Raw genomic sequence first — 27,961 nt, 5'->3', positions numbered from 1 at the left:
TATCTCTTGCCATTCTTGGAAAGTTCTCCTCAATTATCTTTTGGAATAGAGTATCTGTGCCTTTTGGACCATCTGCTTCTTCTTCAGGGATTCCATGAGGTAAATGTTTGCTCTTTTGCAGTGGTCCCACAGTTCTCTCAGGAAATGATCCGTTTGTGTTCGCCACTTCTCTTCCCTTTGAGCATTTGGGAATATTCAAAAGCTTTGTCTTCAATGTCAGAGATCTTTTCTTTTGCCTGCTCCATTCTGTTACTGAGAGATTCTACTGTATTTCTCAGATCTTTGAGGGCTGCAAGTTCTTGTCTCAGTCTGAATTTAAGCTGCATTGGTAACTGGTACCTTGCCAGGCTCTTGGAGAAGCAAAGAAGAGTTAAGTTTTCAATGGGGCATTAGAAAGCCCCCCAGGATCTTGGGATCTTCCAGCCTCAGTTTCCTCATCTAAACATATGGGATAAAAGTAATCCCTGCTTCATAGAATTGTTTTGATGATGGAGAGAAACAATTTATTGAATACACACTTACTAAACTTGCTGAGACACACCAGCCTCTGTTTTAGGACTTAAAGAGTAAAAGTAAATAAATGCAAAAATCATGGTCCCCAGAGAACTTATGGTTTATAAGAAGGTCACAAACAAGTAAGACATTTGAAGAGAATGGCATCTATGTGGCCAAATAAAAGGAATATGGCAGGAAGGTGCAAATGTGGTGATGTTTGATCAGATCAGCAGAGAGGAGTCACCAAGAAGATGGCTTTTAGATCTGTAGGCAGCAAGGACACCAGTTATTTAGAAGGGAATTCAGGCAGTGATAACAGCAAATGAAAAGGTCCTGAGGCAGAGTATACTTGACATGTAGGTAGAACAGCAAAGGTGTCCACATACTGGAGCAGAAGAATCAAGAGGAAGAGTTTTTGGAGAAGAGGTCCTAAGCAATGACCTTGTAGGTGACAGCAATGAATTGGGAGAGGAATAGATCACCTGACTTTAGTTTTAAATGTGTCTTACTCTGACTGTTGTGTTAACAATGGACTACAGGGGAAGAGGGTAGAAGAGGGGAGACTTGTAAGAAAGACACACAACACACTTGTGTGCAGAGAGAAGATGGTGGTTAGGAACAGGGCAGAAAATGGATCAGATTCTGGATATAGCTGGAGGTAAAGCTGAGGGATTTCCAGATCAAGGTGTGGAAGAAAAGAGTTGGAGAAGCTCCAAGATTTGGTGTTGGAAGACCTATAAGAGAATAGGGTTGCCATTTCCTGAGGTGGATAAAGCGGCAGCTAGAGTGAGATGATTTTCAGGGAGTGATAATACAAAGTGCTCAGCTTTGGACACACTGTGTTTGAGAGGCCAACTAGGTAGAGAAGCCAAGCAGATGAGGATGCAGGAGAAAGATCCAGGCTAGAGACACTCATGGGAGGTCATGGTCATGGCAGGTGATGTCCAAGCTTTGGCAATGGGTGAGATTATGTACAGAGTGAGTGTGGATAAAGGAGATGATGAAGATTCAGAAAAGAGACTGGGAGGTGAGAGGAAAACCAGGCAAATGTGCTGAGCTGGAACCATGTAAGGGGAGGGTTAAAGGAGGTGAGAGAGTGTCCATCAAGTCCACTTGCGCTCCAGCTCTCTCTCCCTGGTTGGAGCAATAACTGTCTGTCAGTCATGGGCATGAACCTGCTTTTGTCCCCTTGGATTGGAAGAGTGGGTCCAGTTGGCCCTTGGGCTCTAGGACTGTATAGCCTGTGAACTTGGCTAGGAGGACTGCTATTTCCTCAAGACTCCAAGGTTATCCACTTTTAATGATTAGCTCTGCACATCCGTAAGGCTGCAGGGCTTCTGGAGCTGTCTGTTTGATTCACTGTGCTCCCCTCCAAGGCTGCAGGGGAATCTGAAGCTCTTTGCTGGAAATCAGAGGGTGGACCCAGCTTTCCCCAAGGAGACTTCCTAAGAGGACCCAGTAGGTGAGTGCTGTCACAGGAATGGACTGACGGGGCAGACCCCACAATGACACTCACCAATCTATAGGAGTAATGGCCCATGAGGAAAGTGCAAATCCTGCTCGGAAAGCAATCTGCAATTCCTGGGCACTGTGGAATGGAGATGTGCCTGCCAAGTCTTGGTGATGGAGCACTGGGCAGAGAGAAAGGTTTAGCAGAATGAAAGTGACAGATTGGGGTAGCTGGGAGAAAGGTGGTCAACCTGGGAGTTGGGCGGTGATCAGGGAAGGAGGCATCTCAGAGAAGGTGAGGCCAGAAAAGAGACGAACCTGCAGGCACAAAGGCAAATAGACATTCCTGCCCAGGGGTTAGTAAGGAAATCATCACTTCTTATTCTGTAGAAAATTAAAAAGGAGACAGAATTACAGGAGACCTTGGGCATTCTGGTGGCTGCTGCAACAGAAGTTGCAAATTCAGCAAACTGACCGAACTACTGGCTGGATTCCTTGAATCCAACATCATTAGACTTAAATTCTCCAACCTCATTAGGCTTCACAGGGTGTAACTCAAATAACAGTCTATACATCCCTGGAACTACTTTCTGTGGAGCAATGTATATGGAAACAGTAATTACAAGAACTGCAATTTCTAAAGTGATTGTGTTAGGCCTTGCACACTAAGTGCATAGTATTTGACACATATCAGTGAAGATTTGTTTTAAAGAATTGATGGGAGGCTGAGTGTAATGGCTCATGCCTGTAATCTCAGAACTTTGGGAGCTTGAGGTGAGGATTGTTGGGCCTAGGAGTTTGAGGCCAGCCTGGGCAGCATAGCAAGACCCATGTCTATAAAAAAAAATAAAATAAAATTAGCCAGTCATGGTGGAGTGCATCTATATTCCCAGCTACTCAGGGGGCCAAGGCAGGAAGATTGTCTGAGTGAAGGAGTTGGAGGCTATATTGAACTGTGATCTTGCCACTGCACTCTAGCCTGGGTGACAGAGCCTGATCCTGTATTTAAAAAGAAAAGAAAGAAAGAAATATATGCTACTTGTATTAGTAAGAATTTTCTGTGGTAATAAACATCCTGAACATCTCAGTAGCATTTAACCAGGTGGGTCTGTGGTCATGCTGGGCTTAGCTTGACTTCACCTGTCTTGTCATTTTGGGCCCCAGGCTGAAGATGTATATCACTGATCTGGAATATGCAATTCTCATGCAGAGGCTCAAATGCAAGCGTCTCTAACCAAGCACATAATGATACCCACTCACATCTTATTGACCACAGTATACATATCACATGAGCAAGTGAAAGTCTATGAGAGGTGGATCATACTCTTCCTCCAGACTGCACTAGGAAGACACACAAAAATGAATGTGTATATACTCAGAAAGGCAATAAATTGTTGGGAGCAACACTCTCATTTACTACCTACTGTATGTTAACTACAGAGGGATTTATTACATAGAATTGGGCTTTTGCAAAACCATCAGTAGTGTTGAAGACCCTAGACTGAGTCTGGATTCTGTTGTACTTTTGGAGGATAGCACACCATAAGGAGACTGAAACAGATGCTGAGTGCCACTTCACGCATAACTATACCAAATTAATTCCCAGGAAGGACCCTGTAAGATTGGGATTAATATCCTGAAACAGCTGATGAGTAGTAGAGCAATCTATTAAAGAAGCACTCACCCAGGTCTCCTATTTCCCTTACAGGTCTCAAAATGCATGGGCTGTGGAAGCTTCGGGGACTTTGCACACTATGGGGTAAACAGACATCCAGCCATACTCTTCACATAATTACGAGGCAAGTGGCATCCGTGCAGTGGGGCCGCCAAGAAGTTCCTGCCAAGTTTAACTTTGCTAGAGATGTGATAGATCACTGGGCCGACATGGAGACGGTAAGGGGGTGGAAAGCAGCACAGAGCAAGACAAATTGGCTGACTTTATTGTAATAAGGTCTTATTGTATAGTAATAAAGACTTACTATGTCTGTAATAAGCTATGAATAAGATGCTCATCTACCATAAAGGCAGCATGGGGTGGGAGGAGGACAGCATGAGCTTGGCAGAAAGGTCATGGGAGTCTGAAAGGGCCATCTGGTAACCCCCAGGCACTTGACACACAGTTGGCCTATATATACTGCACATGCTTGGTTCTGACTTCCCTGGGTGAAACCAAGATTAATGGGTTGGGGTGACAGAAGAGGTGGGTTTGAATTTGATAACAGTAAATCAGCACTGACCAAAGACTGAGCCATTCAGCTCAGAATGTGAGGTTATCAGGGGTGTGCAAGTAGGATGGTCACTAGGCAGTGGTTGTGAAAAAGACTCAAAGATGAGATGTTAGAGAAAGGATGAAGCAGAAATTACAGAGTTTCCTTTCCAGCCCTGGGCTTCTGGAATTTTAACTCATTTACTGCTTATACACTGTTGCCTTCACCTGAAGTCCTATGCAACTTTCTGGAGGATAGAGGACTTATCCTGTCCAGGATAGAGGAAGGAGTGGACCTACCAGCATGGTCTTAAAACAATGGTGTTCAAAGGAAGTCATGACTATGATGATGTCTTGCACTCCCAATACCATAAAATAACCCTAGCTTAGAGATTGCAAATGCCTGACCCTTAGGCCAAAGTTGGTTCAAGGTACAGGGTAGTCTTAAAAGAAAAATAGATCAAGGGTGGCACCTGTGGCTCAAAGGAGTAGGGTGCTGGCCCCATATACTGGAGGTGGTGGGTTCAAACCCAGCCCCGGTCAAAAACTGCAAAAAAAAAAAGAAAGAAAGAAAGAAAAAGAAAAACAGATCAACACTTTAAAATTTTAAAATTTCAGATAAAAATTTAGATTTCTGTATTTTCTTTAAAAGTTATATTTCCTTGCAATATTGAGGAGGACCCTTACTTCCATGATTGACAATTTTGAATTATATGAACAATTATTTCATAAATATTGTTACATAAATAACAAAAAAAGCTGTCTTTCTCTCTGTCCTTCCATGAGTGACCCTTCAGACTTCTCCTCCATTGACAAACAGCACCACTAGCAAAGTAAAACCTAATAAAAGCTGGGGGAGGGTGGCACCTATGGCTCAAAAGGGTAGGACACCGGCTCCATATGCTGAAGGTGGTGGGTTCAAACCCAGCCCCAGGCAAAAAAAATAGCTGGGGGAAAATATCCAATTCATATGACAGCAAATGAGTTGATATCCCTAATACAAAAACAGTTCCTAGAAATAAAGGCTCCAAAATAAAAGTGGGCAAAGTACATGATCAGGTCATTCATTAAAAAGTGAACTCAAATGGCCATTAAACAAAAGAGAAAATTCTCACCCACCCCTGTGCTAAGAGTAATGCAAATGAAAACTGTTTAAATAATATTTTTTAAACCTATCTTATTACAGCACACTCTTTTGGCAAGGCTGTGAGGAAACAGACACTCTCATGTTACCTCTAAGTTGTATGTATAATTGTGGTGGAGAAAAATTTTGAAATACAGCAAATTATATACATATGTATATATGTACTATTATATATACTATACATATACATATGTACTGCTGGTAGGTATTTAAAGTGGTACAGCTATTATGGAAAACAATATGATAGTTCCTCAAAAAATTAAAAAGAAGAATTACCACATAATCCATCAATTCCAACGCCAGGTATATATCAAAAAAAAATGAAATGCCAGGTCCCTAAGAGATATTTGTACACCCATGTTGATAATGCTTTCATCCATAGGAGGTAAAAGATCAAAACAACACAAATGCCTATCAACAGATGAATAGATAATCAAATACATATACATATAATGGAATACTGTTCAGCCCTAAAAAGAAAGGAAATTTTGATATAGGCTACATACAACATGGATAAACTTTGAAGACACTATGCTAAGTGAAACAAGCCAGATGCAAAGGACAAACAGTACTTGATTTCATTTATTCAAGATACCTACAACAGTCAAATTCATAGAGACAGAAGTAGAATGGTGGTCACCAGGGCCAAGGGGGAAGGAGGATGAGAAGTTACTGGTAATAGGGACAGACTTGTAGTTCCAGATGATGAAAAAGTTCCCAAGGTGGATGGTGGTGACGGTTGCACAACAGTGCAAATGTACTTACTGCCACTGAATTGTACAGTTAAAAATAATTAAAATGCTATATTTTATGTTTTGTATATTTTACCACAAGATAAAAGGAAACAAAAAATAAATAAGTAAATATATACATGGAGATAAATATGTAAGTACATCTAAGTTGTTATTTGCCATTTTCACTCTAATTTTCTCACAAGTATGCAGTGACATTCTTCAGAAGGTACATGTTGGGTGACCCAGAAATAGTGAGTGGAGAAGCAGATAAGAGAATCCAGAGGTTTTTCTAAGGCAGACATTAAAGAAATTTTCAAAAATATAAAATGATACCTCTCCTCTCATGTTTTTTGTTTCGTAAACTATATTTTTATTTAAAAAAAAGTTTATTCATGATAGTATATAATGGGTTTATTACTGTTATTTTTTAAAGCACACTTTAAAAATTCTCAATTTTGATTTCTAATTTTAGTACATATGCTGCCAAAGTAAGCACTAATCTAGATTTCTAATATGATAAATATTGATAGATATAACCCCTATAAATAAAAACTCTTTGAGTTTTTAATACTTTTAAAGAGAGTATTGGCAGGGGGAGAGAGGCCTGAGAGCAAACAGGTTACTAAGCACTCACTTGGCAGTCCTAAGACTTGGAACTTATTCCTCCTGTTTGTGTTCCAGCACCCCATAACCAGCTGGCCCTCTCTCCCCCCAGGCTGGCATGCGACCCTCAAGCCCAGCCCTGTGGTGGGTGAATGGCAAAGGGGAGGAAGTGAAATGGAACTTCAGAGAACTGAGTGAAATCAGCCAGCAGGCATCCAACGTCCTCTCCGTGGCCTGTGGCCTGCAGCGTGGGGACTGTGTGGCAGTCGTGCTGCCCCGCATACCTGAGTGGTGGCTGGTGACCCTGGGCTGTACTCGAGCAGGTTGGTAACCACCCATCTGGATAGGGCAATTTCTCCCTGTGAAGGAAACTGATGTTAGGGAAATGCAAACCCTTTCCCCAAAGAAGTTCCCTCCACAGAGCATGCTGTCCCTCTTCACAGGAAAATATCACCTTTTCTCCATTTACCAAAGCAAACTATGCCCTAAGCATAAGAGGCTGCTGATATACATGGTGAACAAAACATAATCTGTGTAATCATAGAACTTATAGACCTTTGGGAAAAATTATCAAACTATTTATTGTACATGTAATTTTTAATCACCATTTTGATAAGTGGCATGAAGAGTTTTATAAGAAACTAATGAAATGAAGTTAGCAAACTATGACCTGCAGACCAAATCCTGTCCACAGCTTGTTTTATAAATAAAGCTTTATTAAAACACAGCCAGCCTATTTGCATATTATCTGTGGCTGCTTTTGAACTACAATGGCAGGCTTGAGAAGTTGGGTAAGAAAACATCTGGCCCATAAAACCTAAAATATTTACTATTTGTCCCTTTACAGAAAAAGTCTGCCAACCTCTCATCTAAAAGGAGACCTGAATTAAGTAATGTGAAGAGTCACAGTCTCCAGGGAAGTGATATTTAAATTGAGATCTGAAGGATAAGTAGATTTTGGCCCAGAGAGGAGCCAGAGATGGTTGTGCTAAGCAGAGGGAATAGCATGTATGAAGACAGAGGGGAAGGAAACTTGAAAATTATGAGAAACCCTGAAAGGATATCTAGAATCTAGGCAGCAAAGAAGAAAGTAGTGGTGATAGAATGAACCTGTAAAGATGGGAGGTTGTTTATGGTCCATGGTGAGACTTCTAGATGCTTATTTAGTGGAGAATGAGAAATCATTGATGGATCAAGTGATGTAATCACTCTGTGAAACATCATGCTGGATGCTAAATAGAGAATGAGATGCAGAAGGCACAAGTGGGACAGAAATCTCAGAGAAAAGACAAAGGACAATGGCGGCTTCAATTTGGTTGATTTGAGGTAGTGGAGATGGAGATAAGCGGATGGATTAAAGAGACAATTGGGGGAACTGATAACAGAATTTTTTTTTTTTTTTTTTTTTTAGGAAGACAGCCAGGGAGATAGATAAGTCATAGACACTTTGGTACCTAGGGACATGCAATAAAAGAGGTATGATGGGTGTGTTAGGAAAAGGTGACAAGTTCATCTTGGTAATGTTGAGTCAGGGTGTCTATATGACATTCAAGGAATAGTGAAAAATAAAAAATCGACTCAAGTTCTGAGATAGTGATAGGAATTTGAGACTCATCAACCTTTAAAAGAAAATGATGAAGCTGAGTGTGGTGGCTCACACCTGTAATCCTAACACTCTGGGAGGCCAAAGCGGGTGGATTGCTTGAGCTCACAAGTTCAAGACCAGCCTGAGCAAAATGTAAGACCCTGTCTCTACTAAGAGTAGAAAAAACTGAGGCAAGAGGATTGCTTGACCCCAAGAGTTGGAGGTTGCTGTGAGCTATGATGCCACAGCACTCTACCCAGGGTGACAGCTTGAGACTCTGTCTAAAAAAAAAAAAAAGGAGAAGAAAAAAGAAAATAGAAAATGAGATATAAAGAGTTTTAAAAGAGCCTCAAGGAGCTCTAGCATCCTCCTTCACAAACTATACTCCAAACTTCTCTCACATAGTCCATCCCCATCTAAACCCCCCGCACCCACACACACCACCAGCTGAGGACAACTGGATGTGGGGGCCTTAAGATGGAAGATATAAATGTGACCAGGAGGTAAGAGCAACCGGGCATCTGAACCAGTTTTATGTTCTTGGAACTTCATGAAAAGAGTAAACAACCCATAAGAGAAAGGTATTGAGAGATTATGCCCTGAAGGGAAGGAGAACCCACTTCAGAAGAGATATGTCCGTTCTTCTATCTGTCTGACTTAATATGACTATTATGATGGAGAGACATTGGAGGGTGTGTCCAGATGTGTGGTCAGAATCCTTGTGTTGATAATGGGAAGAAAGGGGTCAGGCTTAAAAACTATTTAACAAATGGAGCAGAATTTGGTAACAACTTCATAAAAGGTGAAACATAAATCTTGTTATTTTCCAGATTAAAAACTTATAGGAGACTCATCAAAATAATAAACAAGAATAAGAAAAGGAGAGGTAACAGTCAAAGGGTACAAAACCTCAGGTATATGGAGGGAATAAACCTGATGTTTTTAGATAAATTCCACAGCATGGTAATAATTGAGTATTATACATTTAAATAACACTAAGAAAGTAAATCTCTCATGTTCTTATCACAAAAGTGTCAAATATTTAAGGTGACAGATGTTAGTTAGCTTAATTTTATCATCCTACATTGTTTTAAAATATCATAACACCACTTTGTACTCCCAGAATATATACAACTACTCTGTGTGTGTGTGTGTGTGTGTGTATGTGTGTGTGTGTGTCTGTCTGTCTGTCTGTCTGTCTTGTGTGGTTTATATAATAAACTAAAAGCACTCTTGCCTAAGAAAATGCATTCAGTATCCCTGGGTTGGGAGGCACAGTATACCTAGAGCACAAAGACATTTCAGGACCATAGACAATCCCAAATGCCTTTCCTCATGATTTTAATTACCAAGTGAGAATGCAGGATATAGCATTTTGAAGGGCAGGAGTGAGTGGGAAGGATTATATGTGTCTTAGACTGTCAACAATGTGACATTAGGCAACTCAGTTTCTTTCTTTGGTCTCAATGCCTGATCCTTACTTCCCTTATTATCAATACTCCTCATCAGTCATCACTACTCCACCCTCCCCTTCCTCATTTGCTTCCCACTGGATGTTGATAATCAGGCTTCCCTAGAGACAAAGACTTCCCTTCCTTCCATTTCTCTAAGCCATTTGGCTTTTCTAGGCCTTATCTTCTCACCTGGGACTATCCAGATGAAATCTGGTGACATACTATATAGGCTTCAGTCATCTAAGGCCAAGGCCATCGTGGCTGGAGATGAAGTTGCCCAAGAAGTGGACATGGTGGCACCTAAATGTCCTTCTCTGGAAATTAAGCTCCTGGTGTCTGAGAAAAACCGGGATGGGTGGCTAAACTTCAAGACACTATTAAAGTGAGTATCTACATGCCTCAGCCTGGGTTTTCACCAACATTGGGAATTGAGCCAAACAATTACATGCAGATGCTTTATTTGAGAAGTCCAGGAAGTAGAATGTGGGACTAGGGAGAGTGACGCATGGGAGAAAAAAAAGCTAATACAGGAGTTTTTATTGAGTTATGGGAAGGGCTATATGAGGCTTGATCTGTTGTGACCTTCTGAGGAGCATGCCTCCCAGTATTTTTCACTAAAGGACTGACAAGAACTGACAAGAATCCCCATTGGCTGAGGATTCTCTTGCAGGCATCATCTGCCCCAAGCTTAAGAACTGTAAACTCATGCAATGCAGAGTGGGATCAGAGTCCCATGTTACGGTGGCAACAAACAAACCCTGGGGCACAAAGTGAATCACTTGTGGTATCTCTAGAACCAAGATGGTGTTACTACCAAGTAGTTTGAAGCCTACCCAGAACTATTCACTACAACATGGTTCAAATCAGAGGTAGGGCCAAGAGCATAGGAGGTAAACCCAAAGGATAGCTGATATGCTGTGTTTCTAGACTCTTCCCATCTTCCATGTTCTTAAATCAGGCTATTCAAGGACAGAGGAAGCAAGCTCCTTGTGTCCTTCAAAAGTTGATAGCAAAACTGGCAGGATGAGTGAGTTTCCCTGTTATATGTCTCACTGTCCTCCATTAGGAACACTTACCTTTGGGAATCTTAGGGAGAACTTCAGCTTTTCCTTTCTAATGTCATGGTATTTAAAGTAACATCAAAGAAATAAATCGACTTTGAGTCCAAACTCACGACTCTAGAGGAGATGTCCAAGGGATTTGTGGGTGCTTCCAGAGGATAGACGATGGGGCCAAGGAAGTACTGGGAAAATGCATACTAATTATATACCTCCTGTCACTTGGTAAGCAAGGGCTTTTAACAATAATTACATAAGCATTGACTGAGTTCTTGCTAAGCAGGTTGCTCATTTCTTTGGTAGTAAAGTTAACTTTCTCATTAATACCTCTATGAGATAGGTATTATTTTCTCACTTCACAAATGTTGAAAATGAGACTCAAGGAAGTTAAATAACTAGTCCAAAGCTACATAGTTAACAAAGTGCCGAACCTGAGTGGTTTTCAAATGCAAGTATAGATGACTCAGAATCTCATGATCTTAACCTCCCCAAAGTCTCCTGTCTGAAGTGGGCTTACTGATTTGCCATTGTCAGCATGGGAGAAGGTAAGGAAAGATGGATCACTGTGACATCTGGTGTCCAGGCTAAATCTGAGAGAGTGACCATCTGTGTCTCCTTCAGAGAGGCATCCACCACTCATCGCTGTGTGGACACTGGGAGCCAGGAAGCCCTTGCCTTTTATTTCACTAGTGGGACCAGTGGCCCTCCCAAGATGGCAGAACACTCCCACTCGAGCCTGGGCCTCAAGAGCAAGATGGATTCTGGGTAAGCAGAGCCCTCTCACTCTACAGTGAACTACATGACCAGACATGGAGACTTATCTAAGTTCAGATCCTATCTTCCTGGGCTGGGCTTCTGAAAGACAATTGGGAAGAAGGCCTGAAAGGCATATGGCTTCACATGCTTAGGTATCCAGAGATCTTCAATGGGACGCTTCTGTTACAACTAACATTGGATCTCAAACTCTCTTCCAGGTTTGCCTACTCACACAAGGTTTCTATTCATGTTCCCTAGACTCATAAGTGTCTTGCCATTTGGGGTGCTGATAATTTGTTTTGATGCTAACCCACATTCCAAAAGCACATTTTTGTCAGTAGCAAATTACTTTGCAAAGTGGAAAATATTATTGAATGAATTAGATCAACCAAGATCTCAAAATTTCTGAATCACAAAATTTTAGTCCAATATTTTCTTCTATTGCTATATCAGCCCTATCTATGGAATCAGAAAACAACATGCCAAGGTCTTCTTACAATGATAACTACAGATCTTTGGTTTTTTTTTTTCCAGTAGATTCTTTCTCCCATGTTAATTTTATTATTGAAATGGAAAAATAATTTAAGGCAAAAAAGTAAGAAAATTTAAATATCCTATCTATAAGCCAAGAAAATCAATTTAGTAAAAATTATTTGATAGTAAAATCCAATTTCTAAAAGATGGGGGATAAATTACTTAAATATAACTAAGATATTAGATCCAAATTTGGTTCTGATATGCTCTGATATCATTTCCCTACAGAACTGAAAGTATTAACCCTCTTCCAGAAAGGGCACATTTTATGGCAACTCCCAGTCATAAGGAAGTTTTTCATACCTAGCCTAAGTTGTTCTTGCTTTAAGCCAGGCCCAATACCTTTTATTCTGCCCTACACAGAGAAAAGAAATAAGTTTCACCCTGCATAAGACCCTTGCCCGTGCTCAGGCAACTTACGATGCTTGCAGAAAAGAAAACCAAAGTTCTACTTAGCCCAACTTGAACTTGGGCTAGGCCCCTGTTAAGATATTCATCACTTAAATACTTTTTCTTAGTGAATTTTCCTGGGTGGCTCTTTGCATGCTAAGGATTGTTTGGGGGATAAAAAGAGAATGAGACCCAATTTATCTAAGTCATGTCAACTTGGGTCACATCTTCTAAGCACTCACCCCTTTTTGATACTGGATGTGTGGATAGAACAACTTTCCTGCTTACACTTACACACATTCCTACAAATTTACACAAACGTAGTCAGATACACACACACATGTACACTCACACACTCCTTCCTCACTACACACACCCCAGGCCATATACCCTAGCATGAATTTACATATATATACATGTGTTTTGTTTGTGTTCTCAGGTTTTGGACAGGTCTGCAAACCTCTGATGTAATATGGACTATATCAGACACAGCTTGGATACTGAACATCCTAGGCTCATTTCTGGAACCGTGGTCATTAGGAGCATGTGCATTTATACATCACTTGGATAAGTTTGACCCAGTGGTCATTCTAAAAGTAAGAAAGGATCCAGAGTGATCCCAAGTTTTGCCTATTTCAATTTATTGTAATTCATTTCATCTAATTTTTGCTAAATCCCAGCCACATGGGTAAATAGCGTACTTAGAAGGGGTCCCTGACTTCACGGACCTCATGGTCCAAGGAAAGAGATAAACATATATACAGATAAAAGGAGTCTATTCAGGACACAAGCATTGTGAATCATTTGTTCACCAAACACATTTAATGGACTCTTCCTCTGGGATCAGATATCAGATAGACATCTGAACCACCTGCAAAATAGAAGGGTGGAATCTTGGAGGCAATGGCACCTCCCTCGTGTGTGTGTGTTCATGCGTGTGTGTGCACACATTGTATTTCTTTTTTATTTGCAGTGTACACACATACTGAAGGTAAAGTGCATAGGTGTTGTCGTCAAAAGTTTACAGCTTAAAAAAAAAATTACCTATGTTAGATACTGTCTTAGTCTGCCTGGTCTGCAACAATAAAATACCATAGTCTGGGGGGCTGCAACAAAAGATGTTTACTTCTCACAGTTCTGGGAGCTGGAAGTGCAAGATCTGGGTGCCAGCCTTCTCTCTCTTCCAGGCTTGCAGATGACTGCCTTCTCACTATATTCTCACGTGGTTGAGAGAGACAGTGCTGGTACCTCTTCCCTTTCTTGTAAGGATGCTAATGCCATCACTTGAGCTCCCTCATCATTATCTCATGAAATTGTTACTCCAAATACCATGTTGAAGCTCTAACATTGAGTATTAGGGCTTCAGCAAAGGAATTTGGGGAGCATTCAGTTCATATCAGACACCCGTGTGATCATTCCCTGACAGTATCTGTACACAATTAACTTAATCATTCTTTTGACCGCCATCACCATAGATTAATTTTACCTCTTCTAGCACTTCATGTAAGTGGAGTGTGAGATTCTCTGTGAGATTGGTCCACATGTTTTGTGTATCAGAAGTTTGTTTTTTTTAATTGCTGTACAGTATTCCATTCTGTGAATCTATTATAATTTCTTTTTTTAATTTATTAATAGTTTATTTATCACTCATATCCAGAGCTCAGGAACACAGATCAGTGACAAATGTCTATGTAAATCAGCCCAAAGAAATTCTTTATATTTCAAAATTATTTTATGCTCTGAAAGACACCAGCCTTCCTCATCTCCTCAAAATCTTTCATAGAATCATAATTTCTGTAGAAATCTGCATATGCCTTCTTTCTTGGTTCAGCCACAGCAAACTTATAGAAAACTGCAACTCCCAGAGATACAACAAATGCTCCAACAATATGAATCCGCAGGCTCCTGGCCAAGAGGCCACACATCTGAGGTTTGGCCAAAGCACTGGAAGCCATGGTAGTTACTGTCCTTGATGGGTATTGCCAACCTCAATGCTTCCTTCCCCTACAATTTCTTTCCCCATCTTATCATTGGTGAACATCTGGATTATTTTCACTTTAGGACTATTATTTATAAGAGATTATGAAGAATAAATATGATTTTTTTCTATAGAACTTGATGGAGCACATAATAAGTAAAACCCATAAATTATAGTTATTCATTACCCTGGAACAATGAAGCGATGAAAATGACCTCATTTTCTAGCAAAGATACACCCCCTATGTTGGGCTCTAATTGTGAGGAAGGGGTTGGGTCATTGCCATGCTGGGCTTCCAGATCTCTGTATCAGTTAATGGATTGCACAGACATCTGTTTGGCTCAAACAGAGGCCCCCAAGAATGAACCAAGGCACAGATGACATCTTCAAAAGTTGAAAAGTAAGGAGTGGTCTCAATCCTTTAAGGAGATTCTCTTCAAATTATTTTGTTGTTCCCTGTTTCAAACAAATTCTTACTTTGCCTCCCTCCCACAGGATTTTAACTGGCTTTTGTTAACAAAACCAAACAAGAAAACTTGTGTACAATTATAAATCCCATTAGGAAATACAGGTTGCAAGTGTAAAGAGGAAAAGGACTAAGGAGAGTGAGAAGTATAGCAGATAAGTAGGTAACTACAAGTTGTGCTTCCTGTAAGACAAAGCAATAAGGAACAGGGTATGATTTTTCATAGCTTCTTTCATTCATCAATAGCACTTTAAGGAAGTGTTTGCATGATACTCTCATATTAATCATTTTTTCTGGCCATTTCACTTCAATGACTGCTATGGTTTGAATATTTATGTCCTCCAAAATTCATGTTGAAACTTACCCTCCAATGTAACAATATTAAGAGGTGGGGTCTTTAAAATGTGATTGGGCCTCGTGAGGGACTAATGGATTCATGAGGTAATAAATGAGTGCCTTGTCGTGGAAGTAGATTAGCATTAAATTGTGCACAGAGCAAAGCATGGGATGAAGATGGCATAAGAGTGAAGAGGGCATGCTGCAAATACTTGTTCTCCTATTGCAGGCTAGGTGACCTTGGGCAAGTTACTTAAACCTTGAGTCATAGTTTCCCTTTTATAAAGGGCATAATGGTACACACACTCCCTGAGGTTATTGAGAATGAGATAGCAGAGGGCATGGCAAGTATTCAGCATCACTCCTTTTTATACAATAACACTTCTTTTGAAATGTTGAACACTTTTAACTTTTTAATGAACTTTTTAACCTGAATTATTATATGCCAAAAATATCTTCAAGAAAATAGGGCAGGAAATAATTACTCTAAGGCTGGTTCTAGAAGGTTAAGAGACTTCACTAAGATCATGAGGCCAATTAGCTATAGTGCCTGATCTCTTGTTGACAATTGAAAGGATATGTGATTCTAGGTATGTCAGCGATGGCAGGTCTTACATTCGCAGAAGCAGGTAGCCAGGATTTGATAGAATGTTTCAAATTAGTTCTAGACTTTTTGATAATATGATACGTATTTCTTTTTTATTTGTGTTTTGATGGTACATGAGAATTATGGGGCTCATTTAGCCTGCAACAGACACAGCCAACAAGGTAGGATTTGAATCCATACCCCTCCAACTCCATAGCCCACAACTGTAATGACAGTGCATACCAATAAGTTTGGCAACTGATCTGGTTACCAGTGTCTCACTTGCTTCTCTTCCTCCAGGTGCTATCCAGCTACCCAATCAGTAGCCTGTTTTGTGCCCCCATAGTGTTCCGGATGTTGCTACAACAGGACCTTTCCAGGTGATAGGGCTTTGGGGGGTTGGTAACAGCATCTGAGTCCATTCTCCTGCCTTGCCCACATGTATACATGCCCATCCATCTGACTTTCTGACATGGGTAGCACCATCGTGAAAGCCATCAGAACCCAGTGCCATGTCTAGGTGGACTTTTGTTCCAGGGATGCTGAGGAGGAACACTTATCTCTCTTCTTCAGTTACAAGTTCCCACACCTAAAGACTTGCTTCAGTGCAGGGGAGAGTCAACTTCTGGAAACTCTGGAGAAGTGGAAGGCTCAGACAGGACTGGACATCCGAGAATGCTATGGCCAGACAGAAACGGTACCTGTTCCCAAGGAAACACAATAGGCTGGGTGTACCTTTTGGGCTTCAGAAATCTCATTGACAATAAAAATATCAGCCACAATTTATAATTTATTTATTTGAGAAATAATTATTAAGCACCTAAAATGGGACAAGCACTAGGTATTGAAAATTCAGCAGAGAACAAAACAGGTAAAGCTCCTGCTTTTCCAGAGGTTGCATTCTAATGGGAGCTGGGAAGACAAACAAGAAACCAAGAAATAGCTGACATGGTGGGTGGTGAGAGATGTGATGGAAAAAGTAAAACCAGTGAAATGAGATTAGGTGGGGGTAATTCAGACATGATGATGGAAAAAGTTCTCTGTGATGGAGAAATATTTTAGCAGAGACCTGAGTTCATAAAACATGTCATCAGGCACTGTGCTAACTGCTCAGCTTGAAACCATAGACAGAAAGAGGAACCGCTCAGGCCCCCTGAGCCTGACGAGATATCTTCTTGGAAGCCTTGGGGTCTCAGGGCTCTCTCTCCTTTTCCCAACATTTCTTACTTGTGACCCTCAGCACTTCTTGCCTCTTCCTTTCCACTCTCTTCCTCTTCATCCTTCTTTGGCTCATGGATCCCCTTGGCAGAACTCTTATAGAGGGCTCTTGGGACCCTGTGGTATGAACAGTCATGAAGAGCATTATGTATATGGGTGAGAAGTTATGACAAACATGTCATGACACAGACTTCCAGCCACCCAGAGGAGGACACAGTTAGGGTATGTCTCTTAGGACACCAACATCTCTATTGGGAGAGTTCATTTCAGGTTGCAAGTAGAACTTGTCCTGCCATTGGAGATAATTTTAAGAAACATCTTTTAGGCCTCATGGATTGCAAATTCCATATGGTTTGAAAGGGCTTTTGGTCTATCCATAGTCTCTTATTAAAATGAGGTTCCCCTTAAAGATATTGTAATGTGGTCATTAGTTCTTCCTCTCTAGGGATCAGTCACTCAAGTTGCTTTCTGAACAATTTAGCCACGTGCCCCACCCCAGCATTGTAGTGCTAGTGAAGAGGAAATATCCAGGGAGTGGGGAGGGAGGGAACCACCAAACATGAGCCAACTCAGTGGCAAGGTCAGAACCTGCTCTTCTGAATCTCTTTTTATTTTATTTTTTCCTTTCTATGACCTGTGTCTCCTGCTGAGGTTTACTGATTATCTCCTGCTTTCCACAGGGGCTCACGTGCAGAGTTTCCAAGACAATGAAGGTCAAACCAGGCTATATTGGAATACCAGTTCCCCACTATGACTTGCAGGTTTGCTAAGGGCACTAAGTGGGGAGGGGAAATAGGGAGAACAACTGTTTTTTCAGTAACTTATTTATTACATTTTCATTGACTTAAAAATAATAGAAAATAAAGATACTAAGATTATATAGAAAAGAGGGAGGAAGACTGGAAGGGAGGGAGGGAGAGAATGAGAGGGAGAAGGAGAAGCAAGGGAGGAAAATAGGAAATAATTTATATTATCATCATCCAGAGAGAATCACTGTTTTCCCCTAGAAAAACAAAAATAAGGATGAATCATGACATAAGATTTCGTAACTTAATTTTATCATTCAACAATGATGAAATTTTGGGTAACCATCTTTCCAGGTCAGTAAATACCAATCTATAGCATGATTGTTTATGAGTAAATAGTAATAGATGGTACAAACTCACCACTCTTTATGCCTTTGGTTGGCCCAACGAATAACGGAATTTTCTCTTGTAAAAACAATACCTTAAACGATATGTTGATACTTACAGTTTTGCTCCATTCTCTTATTATTTAAAGGTAAATTCCATGAAATAGAATTCCCAGCTCGGCACCTGTGGCTCAAGCGGCTAAGGCATCAGCCATATACACCTGACCTGGCAGGTTCAAATCCAGCCCAGGCCTGCCAAACTATAATGATGGCTGCAACCAAAAACTAGCTGGGCATTGTGGCAGGTGCCTGTAGTCCCAGCTACTTGGGAGTTGGAGGCAGGAGAATCGCTTGAGCCCAGGAGTTGGAGGTTGCTGTGAGCTGTGATACCACAGCACTCTACCCAGGGTGACAGCTTGAGGCTCTGTCTCCAAAAAAAGGAAAGAAATAGAATTCCTGTTTGTATATCCATGATTATGTGTATAATTGTGTGTATCTAAAATACAACAATTTATTCGGTAGTATGTGCAATTACCTGCCACTCTACCCACTATGATAAGCTTTTCCTGAGCCTCTATTTTGTTCTTGTAAACATCCTGGGAAATAAGCTCTTAGTGTCTCCCTTTTACAGATTTTCATCTGCTTCGAGGTATAGAGCTTTAGTTGTTCAAAGTCAGCTAATGAAACAATAGAGTCATGATTTGAATTTTAATCTGTCCACTGGAGAAGTAAGTCTCACAAGTAACTGGAGGCTATTATTTTTCCTGAGCTACTACAGCCAGAAATACCTTTCCAGGCTCATCTGCCCCAGTTTTATAAGAGGCTTCACCTACACCATCCCAGGCTGGTAAACTGGAGATTTGAGTTTAAGGCTATTGGCTTCTCTTAGTTTCTGGTTGTTTTTTTCAGTCTTCATTAGAGGGTCATCTGTTTGACCAACTTAGCTCTCTCATGCTACTATTCAAGGAATTTTCTGTTGTGTGGGTCATTTTTGCAATTTACTTCTTCCTCCAGATCATAGATGAAAAGGGCAATGTCCTGCCCCCTGGCACAGAAGGAGACATAGGCCTCAGGGTCAAACCCATCAAGCCCATAGGCATCTTCTCTGGCTATGTGGTGAGGAACTTTTATTATTCTCTTATGTTTCCCTATGGGGACAGGGAAATTAAGTGGGATGATCAACACTCAAAGTTACAAACCTCCCAAGGGCATTAGCAAGATTTGGGAACACAGAGTGTCAGGTGTCCAAGAAAGCTTGGTTGGTCAAGGGAGAAAAAGACTGGCTCTTCACCCTTGCCATCCTCAGCCTGTCATTACAATCTCACTGGAAGTCGTATCTTTCTCCAGTTAGCCCTGCACACTGGAGAACCCTCTGTTTCATGCCAGCAATATTATTGCCCTGAAGCACAGACAGCAGTGTTCTCCCAAGGAAAGCCCTACCCTCTCCCTTAACTAGGGTGACCAGATGTCCCGCTTTTCAACAATTTGTCCCACAGCGTTTTTAAAAAGTCCCGATTTTTGAAAGAATGCACAAACGGGCAGGAGAACAAGAAGGGAATATATGGTTTTTGGCTGCCATGTAACTATTTCACCAGAATATGAGTTTTATATTATTTTGTTAATTTTATAATGTTAAACTGTAATAATAACAAATAATTAGTTGAGAAGTGCAACTGAGAACTGCTTAACAAAGTTTCCCTTTTTTTCCCCCCCCCCCCCCCCCCCCCCCCCCCCCCCCCCCCCCGCCATGTTGTCCCACCTTACCGATGTTAAAATCTGGTCACCCTACCTTAACGTGTCCCCATGCTCTATGCCAAAGAAATCCTTTTGAACCATGAAGGGGCGCACTTTGTGACTTTACCATATAGTTGGAGGTGTCTCTATCTTCAGACCTTGGGAAGGCGGAGAGAGATAATTTTTGTGTCTGGCCACATCACCTAACAAGTGAGGATAGTGGGCCAGAGATTATAAGACTCACTCAAGCCCATAACTGTTTGAAAATGGGCAAGGAAGACCTCTTTTGACCCTTGAGAAAATTAATTAATAAAAAAATTAAATAACAAATCCAGTCATAGTACATTTACGAATGCATACTACAAGGTGAGTGCTGTCCTAAAGCACTTTGCATTCTCTAAACTTATTTACTCCTTCCAGCCACCTTTGTGAAGTCTTTGGACCTAGCTTACTTGAATTCAAACCTTTACTTTACTAGTTCCTGTATGATCTTGGGCAAGTTACTGATCTCTTATGCCTCAGTTTTCTCATCTGTAAGCTGTATATCATGATATTTCATAGCATTATTAAGGCTATGTAAAAACTGATAATTGTGAAACACTTAGAACCTGGCTATATAAAAGTGTGTTAAATAAACGAATTGATGTAGATCCAAATTATCATTCCCATTATACAGGTAAGGGAGAAGGAAAATTGAGCTTCAGAGATAAGGGTATAGCCACACTATGCCCTTCTCCAAGAATTTCCTCTGCACTGCCTACTGTGTTCACACATGCCAGTGAGGTAGCAAAGGCATGAGCTTCCCCTCATTTGACAGATGAAGAAACAGACTCAGAGGATTTGGCAGATTAATCAAGGTCACATACAGAGTTAATGGAACAGGGGCTATAGCTGCATGGAAACCTTGAGAAAGTCAAACTAGTGGTCAAGAAATCTGGCCTCTGGTCTCAGCTCTACCATTTATAACAGCTGTTTGGCTGCAGACAAGCCTCTTGATCTCTGTGATATTCAATACTTCTGTATTCCCAATGAAGGGTAGGTTAAGAATTCATTATGCGACCTTCCAACCTGGTAACTGAACGTCCAATCTGGAGCCCGTACCCCTGTACCTAAGTAAGATGTGAAAGTGCACTGACAAAGGGGAGCCTCATCAACAGGTGCCTCAGCTGCATAGTGATTGAACCATACAATGACATGGCCTAGTCATTGTAGAGATGTACACATTGGTTAGGGCCCTGGGGATTCTTGCTATGTCTCCAGAAATTTCAGATCTAATAAAGAAACCAGGAAAAGTGCCTTTATTCAGCTGATACCCTTGACAGGTGTCATGGAGTGAGCAGGGATTAGGTTGTCTGTTGAAGGGAAGATGGAATCAGCTGGGGGAAATGCTGTAGACCATGAATGAATGAATACATCAGTATTATCCATCAGGCTTGACCCAGGGGAGTAGCTGAGAGACCATAGGTGGAATGATTGAAATAAAGGGGGAAGATCTAGTTTACCCTGGGGTCTGGTGTTGACGGGTTCAAGGCAGGTCCACCATATGTAGTTGTTCAGGTTGCAAAATGCACACCTGTACATCTTTTCATGGCAGCACTGGGGCAGGGGATTTTGGCTTTGTGGGCAAAATAACTCTGAATTTCTGTGGTTACCAGAACAATCTCCAGACGGTAGCAGACAATATTCGAGGAGATTTCTGGCTCATGGGAGACCGAGGAATCAAGGATCAAGATGGCTATTTCCAGTTCATGGGACGGACAGATGATATCATTAACTCCAGTGGGTGAGCTTGGTGCCTGGGTCTGGGAAGAGTAATCTGGATCTTTATTCTGGCTGGTTCCAGGCTTTGGGAATGGCCTACAGGTTAGGTTGTCCAGTCTTCTCTGAAGTACAAGTTCTTCTGCAGGTACCGGATTGGGCCATCAGAGGTAGAGAATGCACTGACGGAGCACCCCGCTGTGGCTGAGACAGCTGTAGTCAGCAGTCCAGATCCTGTCCGAGGAGAGGTGATGGGGAACAGCTGTGTGTGTATGGGGGAGGTGCTTTGGATATGAAGCACAGGAAAGGGTAGAATGGCTGCTAGGAACATGACTCTGGGGCTCAGCAGCTTGGGGTCAAATTTTGGCCCTGCCACTTACTACCTATGTGACCTTGGGCAAGCTACCTAGCCTCTTTATTCCTCAGTTTCCCTATCTTTAAGGTTAGGGGTTGTTGGGAGAATTAAACGTATTAATATTTGTTAAGTGCTTGGAACAAGGCATAGCACATAATAACCACCATATAAGAGCCATTATTATAGGGCTGGAGGGATTCCATCCTGCCATTTGGCATTTGAATTAGAATCTTGATTTCTAACCAGAAGAACAGAGGAAGGATTTAAGTCAAGAGATACAGCCCTTGAGACATGAGATTCACAGTGAAAATAAGGGGAAGAATAAAGATGTCCAGGGAGAGTCTAATGGAGCTCAGTATGTGTGTAGGGAAGGGTCAAGGTGGGAGGCCTGGATAAACATCCTACTATATTTCTGCAGGGTTAAAGTTTGGCAATATTGTACCTCTGGCAGGTATTGAACAAACACAAAAGAAGTCATGAGAGCCACCAGGCAAATAAGGCCAATAGGGGATCCTTTACTGAGAAAGCCCTCCATGCCCAGCTCTGTACTAGGTCCTGCTGTATATGATTTCATTTTATTTCTCATGCATTAAATATGACAATTTTATCCTCATTTTACAGATGGGTAAACCAAAGTTTGGAGAAATTAAATCATTTAGAGTTATGGTCCCCAGTTTTTATTTTTTCTTCACTTCTCTCCCTGTGTCTACTCTCTTCCCATCAGGCTAAATTTATTGTCCCTGGATTATGCAGTGAGCCAGGTCTCAATCTATTGTCCTACTTGCTCATCCAGGACACTGCTTGAGATAGAGCTGGAGCCTCAGCAATTCTTATCCCAGTTTCTCCCTTTCCCTTCACCTGGGTGTTAGGAGGTACAAGTGAAGAGATATAAAGATAGTAACTGTGGTGGAAGTCTTAACACTGACTTTACATTGTCCCAGGAGACAACTACATAATCCTTTCTTTATCGGCCATCATCCCTGCTGCAGGTGGTAAAAGCATTTGTGGTCCTGGCCCCAGAGTTCCTGTCCCATGACCGAGACCAGCTCACCAAGGAGCTACAGCAGCATGTGAAGTCAGTGACAGCCCCATACAAATACCCAAGGAAGGTAATATTTTGGGGCTCCTATATCTCCCAAAGTTGGGAAAGAAGAGAAGTTTCTCCTATTATAATTATCTTCTTCAGGATGAACATGACACCTCTAATTATAATTTTTATTCTAATTATCACTAAGAAAGTCCAAAAAGATAATCCAGTAGCCAATCTTGATGCCTGAAAAATGACCTCAGTCTTTGACTTTGAACTAAAAGTCAAATGCTTCCAAGGGAACAAGTTCTAGCCAATAGCTGTCCTATAGCTCTGCTCTTTGAAGTGTGATCTTGCTATAATATTCAGGATTATAAGAGTTGCAAGTGACAGAAATCTAACTTGAAATGTATTGCTCACACAACTGAAAAGTCCGGGGGTGGGTAAAGCTTTCATCATGAGTCCCAAGGATTCATATGATGAGGTCAGGAATGTCTCTTTCACCTTTGGCTCTCCCTCTTTTGTAGTGATTTCATTTCTTGAAATGGTTTCTCTTATAACCCCATCAGATGTAAATATACATTCTTAGCAGCTTAGCAAACTCCAATAGAAAAAGGGCATGCTTTTTCTGAAAGACTTCAGCAAAAGTCTCTTGGCTGTTTCTTACTGGACCACATGCCCGTTACTAAACCAATCCCTGTAGCCAAGGGGAAAAAAACTCTTCTGATTGGCCAGTTATAAATCATGTGGTTATCCTTAGAGAAAGTACATGAAGGATGGGAGAGAAAGGCCTGCTCCATACCTTGGATGAAGTGAAGGATGAGTGGTTCCTCATAAGAAAATGGAAGTGTTTTTACCAGAAAAGACAAAAAGCATGGCATCCACTATACCTGTTCTCAGCTGTTTTTGCACTGGAGAGCAGGGAGCTGAAGCATGAAAGTTGGCATGGCAGGAGCACACAGCTGTTAGTTTTAGGTACAAGATAGGAACTTATCACAGGGAAAGAAAGAAATATTTCTGAATCTGGAATAGAAATTAAGAGTAACCATGATAAGCTTAGATTCCCTTAGATTCTTAGTTAGCCCAGATGCCCTTACTCAGCATGAGCTAGTCATCATAGTCATCTTATTCTTGAGAAGCAGACCCCAGGGAAGGAGATTTGCATGTAAGAGGTGTATTAGGGACAATTTGGGGATCACCACTTGAGGGAAGGGAAGGAAAGGTAAAGGAAGCAATATTACATACTGTGATTCAATCTCAATGGGAACCTCAACGGGAACCTCAACCAATCCCATGGAGAGTTCTGAAGCAAGGACAACCCTAAATGTTGTCTTGAATCAGGGAGGAAGAGGGGAATGGGCCTTTATAGTCTCATGTAGCTCAGCCATGGATGCAGACTATCCTAGGAAGGGGTGTGACTTTGAACAAAACAGATGTCCTTCACTGAGACAATCCCCAAAGGGCTCTGGCAGTGAAGAGTTCTTTATCCCCATGCAAGGGATCTCAACTGCATGTCAAAGCCCCCACCACATGGACTTCTGCCTCACACTGATAGGGAGGTAGCAAAGAACAGGCTCAAGAATCAGACTGTTGAGTTCAAAACCCACTCCTACCACTTACTTATTCAGTAATCCTTCTGCTCCTCAGTTTACTTATTTATAAAATTGGAATAGTGATGTTGATTACTCCTTAACATATTGTTAAGGATGTGTTAATATTTGTAAGGTTTCAGGCATTTAGAAGAGTAACTGGCACATAATGAGAATTTAATATGTATTTTCAAAGGAGACTGAAAATCCAATCATAACAAATATATTACGAATTTTGAATCATAGTTGATATAGTAGAACCTTTGTAAATTGACCAAGCAAGGGATTGTGACAAACTGATCGGTATATGGAGTCAACATAAGGAACTTCCCATGAGTACATGTGGTGCATGCCTGGTCTATGAAAATTAGGTCAACTTAAGGGAGGTAGTCAACTATAGAGGCTCTACTGTATTTTGGAAGGTCAAATGGAATGGTCCTATCACATAGTATACAGTTTGTTACTCAGATATCCTCAATAGAGTGTCTCTTTCCACAAGTCTCCTCTAGAATTCCCAAGGCAGTAGTCTTTCCACATTCCCCTCCTTCTATGAGGCATACCCAGTTCCTCCTGCTTCTTTCTTCAAGATAAGCAGAGTAGCTTCCTTCTTAGAATTAAACCTAAACTCTTCCCACCAATGGCTTCCTTCTATCCTCCATCTACCTAACAAGGGCCAAATACTAAATATTTTGCAACTACTCAATTTCACCCTTGCAATGCTAAAGCAGCCAAGGACTATTCCTAAATGAATAGATATGACTGTGTTTCAATAAAACTTTATTTATAAAAAGAGGAAGCTAGCTGTATTTTTCCTACAGGCCACAGTTTATGACTCCCTACTCCATTCCATTGTGGTTTGAACAAACTACTTTTTGCTTCAACTTCTAAGAAGATACTTTTTCCATATGAGTACACCTATTGCTATTATTTTTGTTTGTTTGTTTTTTGTTTTTTGTTTTTTCTTTTTTTGAGGAAGAGTTTCACTTTGTTGCCCTTGGTAGATGCTGTGGCATCACACAGCTCACAGAAAACTCCAACTCCTGAGCTTAAGCAATTCTCTTGCCTCAGCCTCCCGAGTAGCTAGGACTACAGGCACCTGCCACAATGCCCAGTTATCCTTTGGTTGCAGTTCAGCTGGAGCCAGGTTTGAACCTGCCACCCTTGGAATATGGGGCTGGTGCCCCACTCACTGAGCCATAGGCACTACCCCTATTGCTATTATTTTAATTAAACCCATAGCCATCTGACTCCTAAACCAATGTTGTGGCAAGTTGACTTATATAACTGAAAACTTGAAGAAATTTTAACCATCTACATCTTCTGATTCAGGAATATTAGAGATGAAAGATCCTCAACTTTAGACACTCCTTTTAACAGGTGAAATTGGAAAGATTTTATAGTTTTGCCCAGGGCATATCAATAGGAAGTGACTGAGGTGTAATTCAAAACCAAGTATCACTAACTCTTAGATCTCTACTCTCTAGCCCAGATTAATAATCACAGCTATGTTTTTGAGTCCTTACTCTGTATGAAGAACTTAGTCTGCATATCTCTTCATCCCTGCAATAACCTAGTGAGGTTGTTATTATCCTCCAGTTAACTAAGTGGGGACAATGAGTCTTAGGAAAGCCAAGAGACTTTTGCAAAGCCAGGTAAATGGTAGAAGAGGGACTGGAATCTAGAAAGTCTGATGTTGAAGCTCTAGTGTCTGACCACTGCATCATGGTGTGTTTATTATGCTGCCTCTCCTCTGTCCAGAGTGTATCAAATACCAGTTGACTAGACATTTGTGTCCAATTCTAGCCATTCTCTTCTTGTTCTTGTTCCAGAGCACTTTTTCAAGCTTCTTATTGCACAGGAGTAAAGGAAGGGGTTACTCTAAAGAACCTCTAGTCTCAACAACTTCCCCTCACCGTACAAAAGTTCTGCTGAGAAATTCAATCCCATTATGGTCACAAATGACTCACCTTGGATTGATCTGATTTTTCCAACAGATAGAGTTTGTCTTGGACCTGCCCAAGACTATCACAGGAAAAATTGAGCGAGCCAAGCTTCGAAAAAAGGAGTGGAAGATGTCTGGGCAATCCCGGACCAAGTGAGACTCCTGGGGGGGGGGTCTCACTTGAATTCCCCTATTCTTTCTATTTTTCATTCTTTGGGGGGGGTGGTTGGCTTTCCTGTGAAGATATGAGATTCTTTATGAAAAGGTTCATATGTAATTTTTGTCTTTCCTTGGTTATTAGCACAAAACATGGCCATGTTAGATGTGAAAGAAGAAAGAGAGGGAGGGAATGACAAGTAGAAAAGGTGAGAATAACAGAAAAAGATGAAAGAAAAATAAGCAAAGGAAACTAATCAAAAAAAGAAATAGAGCAGGGAGGCAGGGAAAGGAGAGAAGGGAGAAGAAAAATGGAACAAAGGGGTAGAGAAAATATAGAAAAGAAAATTTCAGGAAGAATCATAAAAAGAAAGAAAGAGAGAAAGAAGAAAAGGAGGGAAGGAAGGAGAAAAGCAAAAAAAGAGAGAGAGAAAAGAGAGGGAGGAAGGAAGAGGAAAAAAGAAAAGAATGAGATCTATAAAAATAGTAAGAAAAAATGATAAAGAAATGATGGAAGGCATGAAGGATGGGAGAGAGGGAGGAAAGGCAGGAAACTTGTAAATACTTCCACATTCAAGCAGAAAACTAGAGCTTAAGAAAGAAATGAGGGCCAAGGCCTCCATACAGGGAGATGTGTGTGGTACTGGGACATTGGAGTCATCACCAAGTCATCCCACACCTTGGGGCTGTCATGACTACTCTTTATTGAGCATTTGCTATGTGCCAGGCACTTTCCTAGACACATTATAAATACCGTCTTTTTCCATCTCTGTGTGGCAACCACAGACCTCAGACCACAGCTGTGAGAACAATGTGACTTCAAAAGGTGTCAGTCAGTTCCCCTGGGTCATGTTTTTGGTGGTATCTACTCTTCCTAGAATCAAGTAATAAAATAATTTTAAAATCAAGACCCTGAGAATAGTCTTTGAGTAAAAGGAAGAAAGGGAGGGTGTAAGGTAAGTGTGTGCCTCCAGCAGCTTGTGTGTATCAGGCAGCAATGTGGTTGAAGGATAAGTGCGCGCCTCAGTTCCTGGGACTTCTGGGACACCAGATTTGGGAGTCCAGGGAAGAGAGGGAGGTGGGAGCTATTAGGGCTTCACCAACAACCCAGAGATGGAAGATGAACCTTCCTTTGAGTAAGCAGAAGAAGAAAATAAAGGTTCTCTGAGGGCCTCTGATACTTCTTCTCAAGAATATGTAGTAATAATAACAACAGCAGTAGTAATAATATTAACCACTCATCAAGTACCTGCCAAAAGTCCAGCACCATGCCAAG

The 27,961-nt window shown here is 41.2% G+C and overlaps 2 protein-coding genes across 3 annotated transcripts; one reads left to right on the top strand and one right to left on the bottom strand.

Annotated features, from left to right (window-relative positions):
- Positions 1 to 273: 273 nt before the first annotated feature.
- Positions 274 to 26,912, top strand: LOC100953148 (acyl-CoA synthetase medium chain family member 2A). Of its 2 annotated transcripts, none has more exons than XM_023513761.1 (14): positions 274 to 1,957; positions 3,653 to 3,837; positions 6,744 to 6,954; positions 9,845 to 10,052; positions 11,350 to 11,493; positions 12,848 to 13,004; positions 16,075 to 16,154; positions 16,312 to 16,471; positions 17,673 to 17,753; positions 19,139 to 19,240; positions 21,514 to 21,641; positions 21,765 to 21,864; positions 22,961 to 23,080; positions 26,582 to 26,912. In XM_023513761.1, the coding sequence occupies exons 2-14, from the start codon at positions 3,661 to 3,663 to the stop codon at positions 26,684 to 26,686; spliced, it is 1,773 nt and encodes a 590-aa protein (XP_023369529.1). In that variant the 5' UTR covers positions 274 to 1,957; positions 3,653 to 3,660; the 3' UTR covers positions 26,687 to 26,912. The 2 variants fall into 2 exon arrangements, with proteins under 2 accessions (XP_023369529.1, XP_003790907.1); XM_003790859.3 differs by having other exon boundaries at positions 275 to 1,957; positions 16,348 to 16,471.
- On the bottom strand, positions 13,013 to 14,647 carry LOC111725589 (cytochrome c oxidase subunit 6C-like). The gene has a single exon (XM_023513762.1). The coding sequence runs from the start codon at positions 14,361 to 14,363 to the stop codon at positions 14,136 to 14,138; it is 228 nt and encodes a 75-aa protein (XP_023369530.1). The 5' UTR covers positions 14,364 to 14,647; the 3' UTR covers positions 13,013 to 14,135.
- Positions 26,913 to 27,961: the final 1,049 nt, after the last annotated feature.

Source organism: Otolemur garnettii, unplaced genomic scaffold, assembly GCF_000181295.1.
Source record: "Otolemur garnettii isolate 467f Iridium unplaced genomic scaffold, OtoGar3 scaffold00044, whole genome shotgun sequence".
In the NCBI taxonomy this organism is placed as follows: domain Eukaryota; kingdom Metazoa; phylum Chordata; class Mammalia; order Primates; family Galagidae; genus Otolemur; species Otolemur garnettii.
Note: the sequence above shows the minus strand (reverse complement) of the source record. Positions and strands in the feature narration are given on the sequence as shown.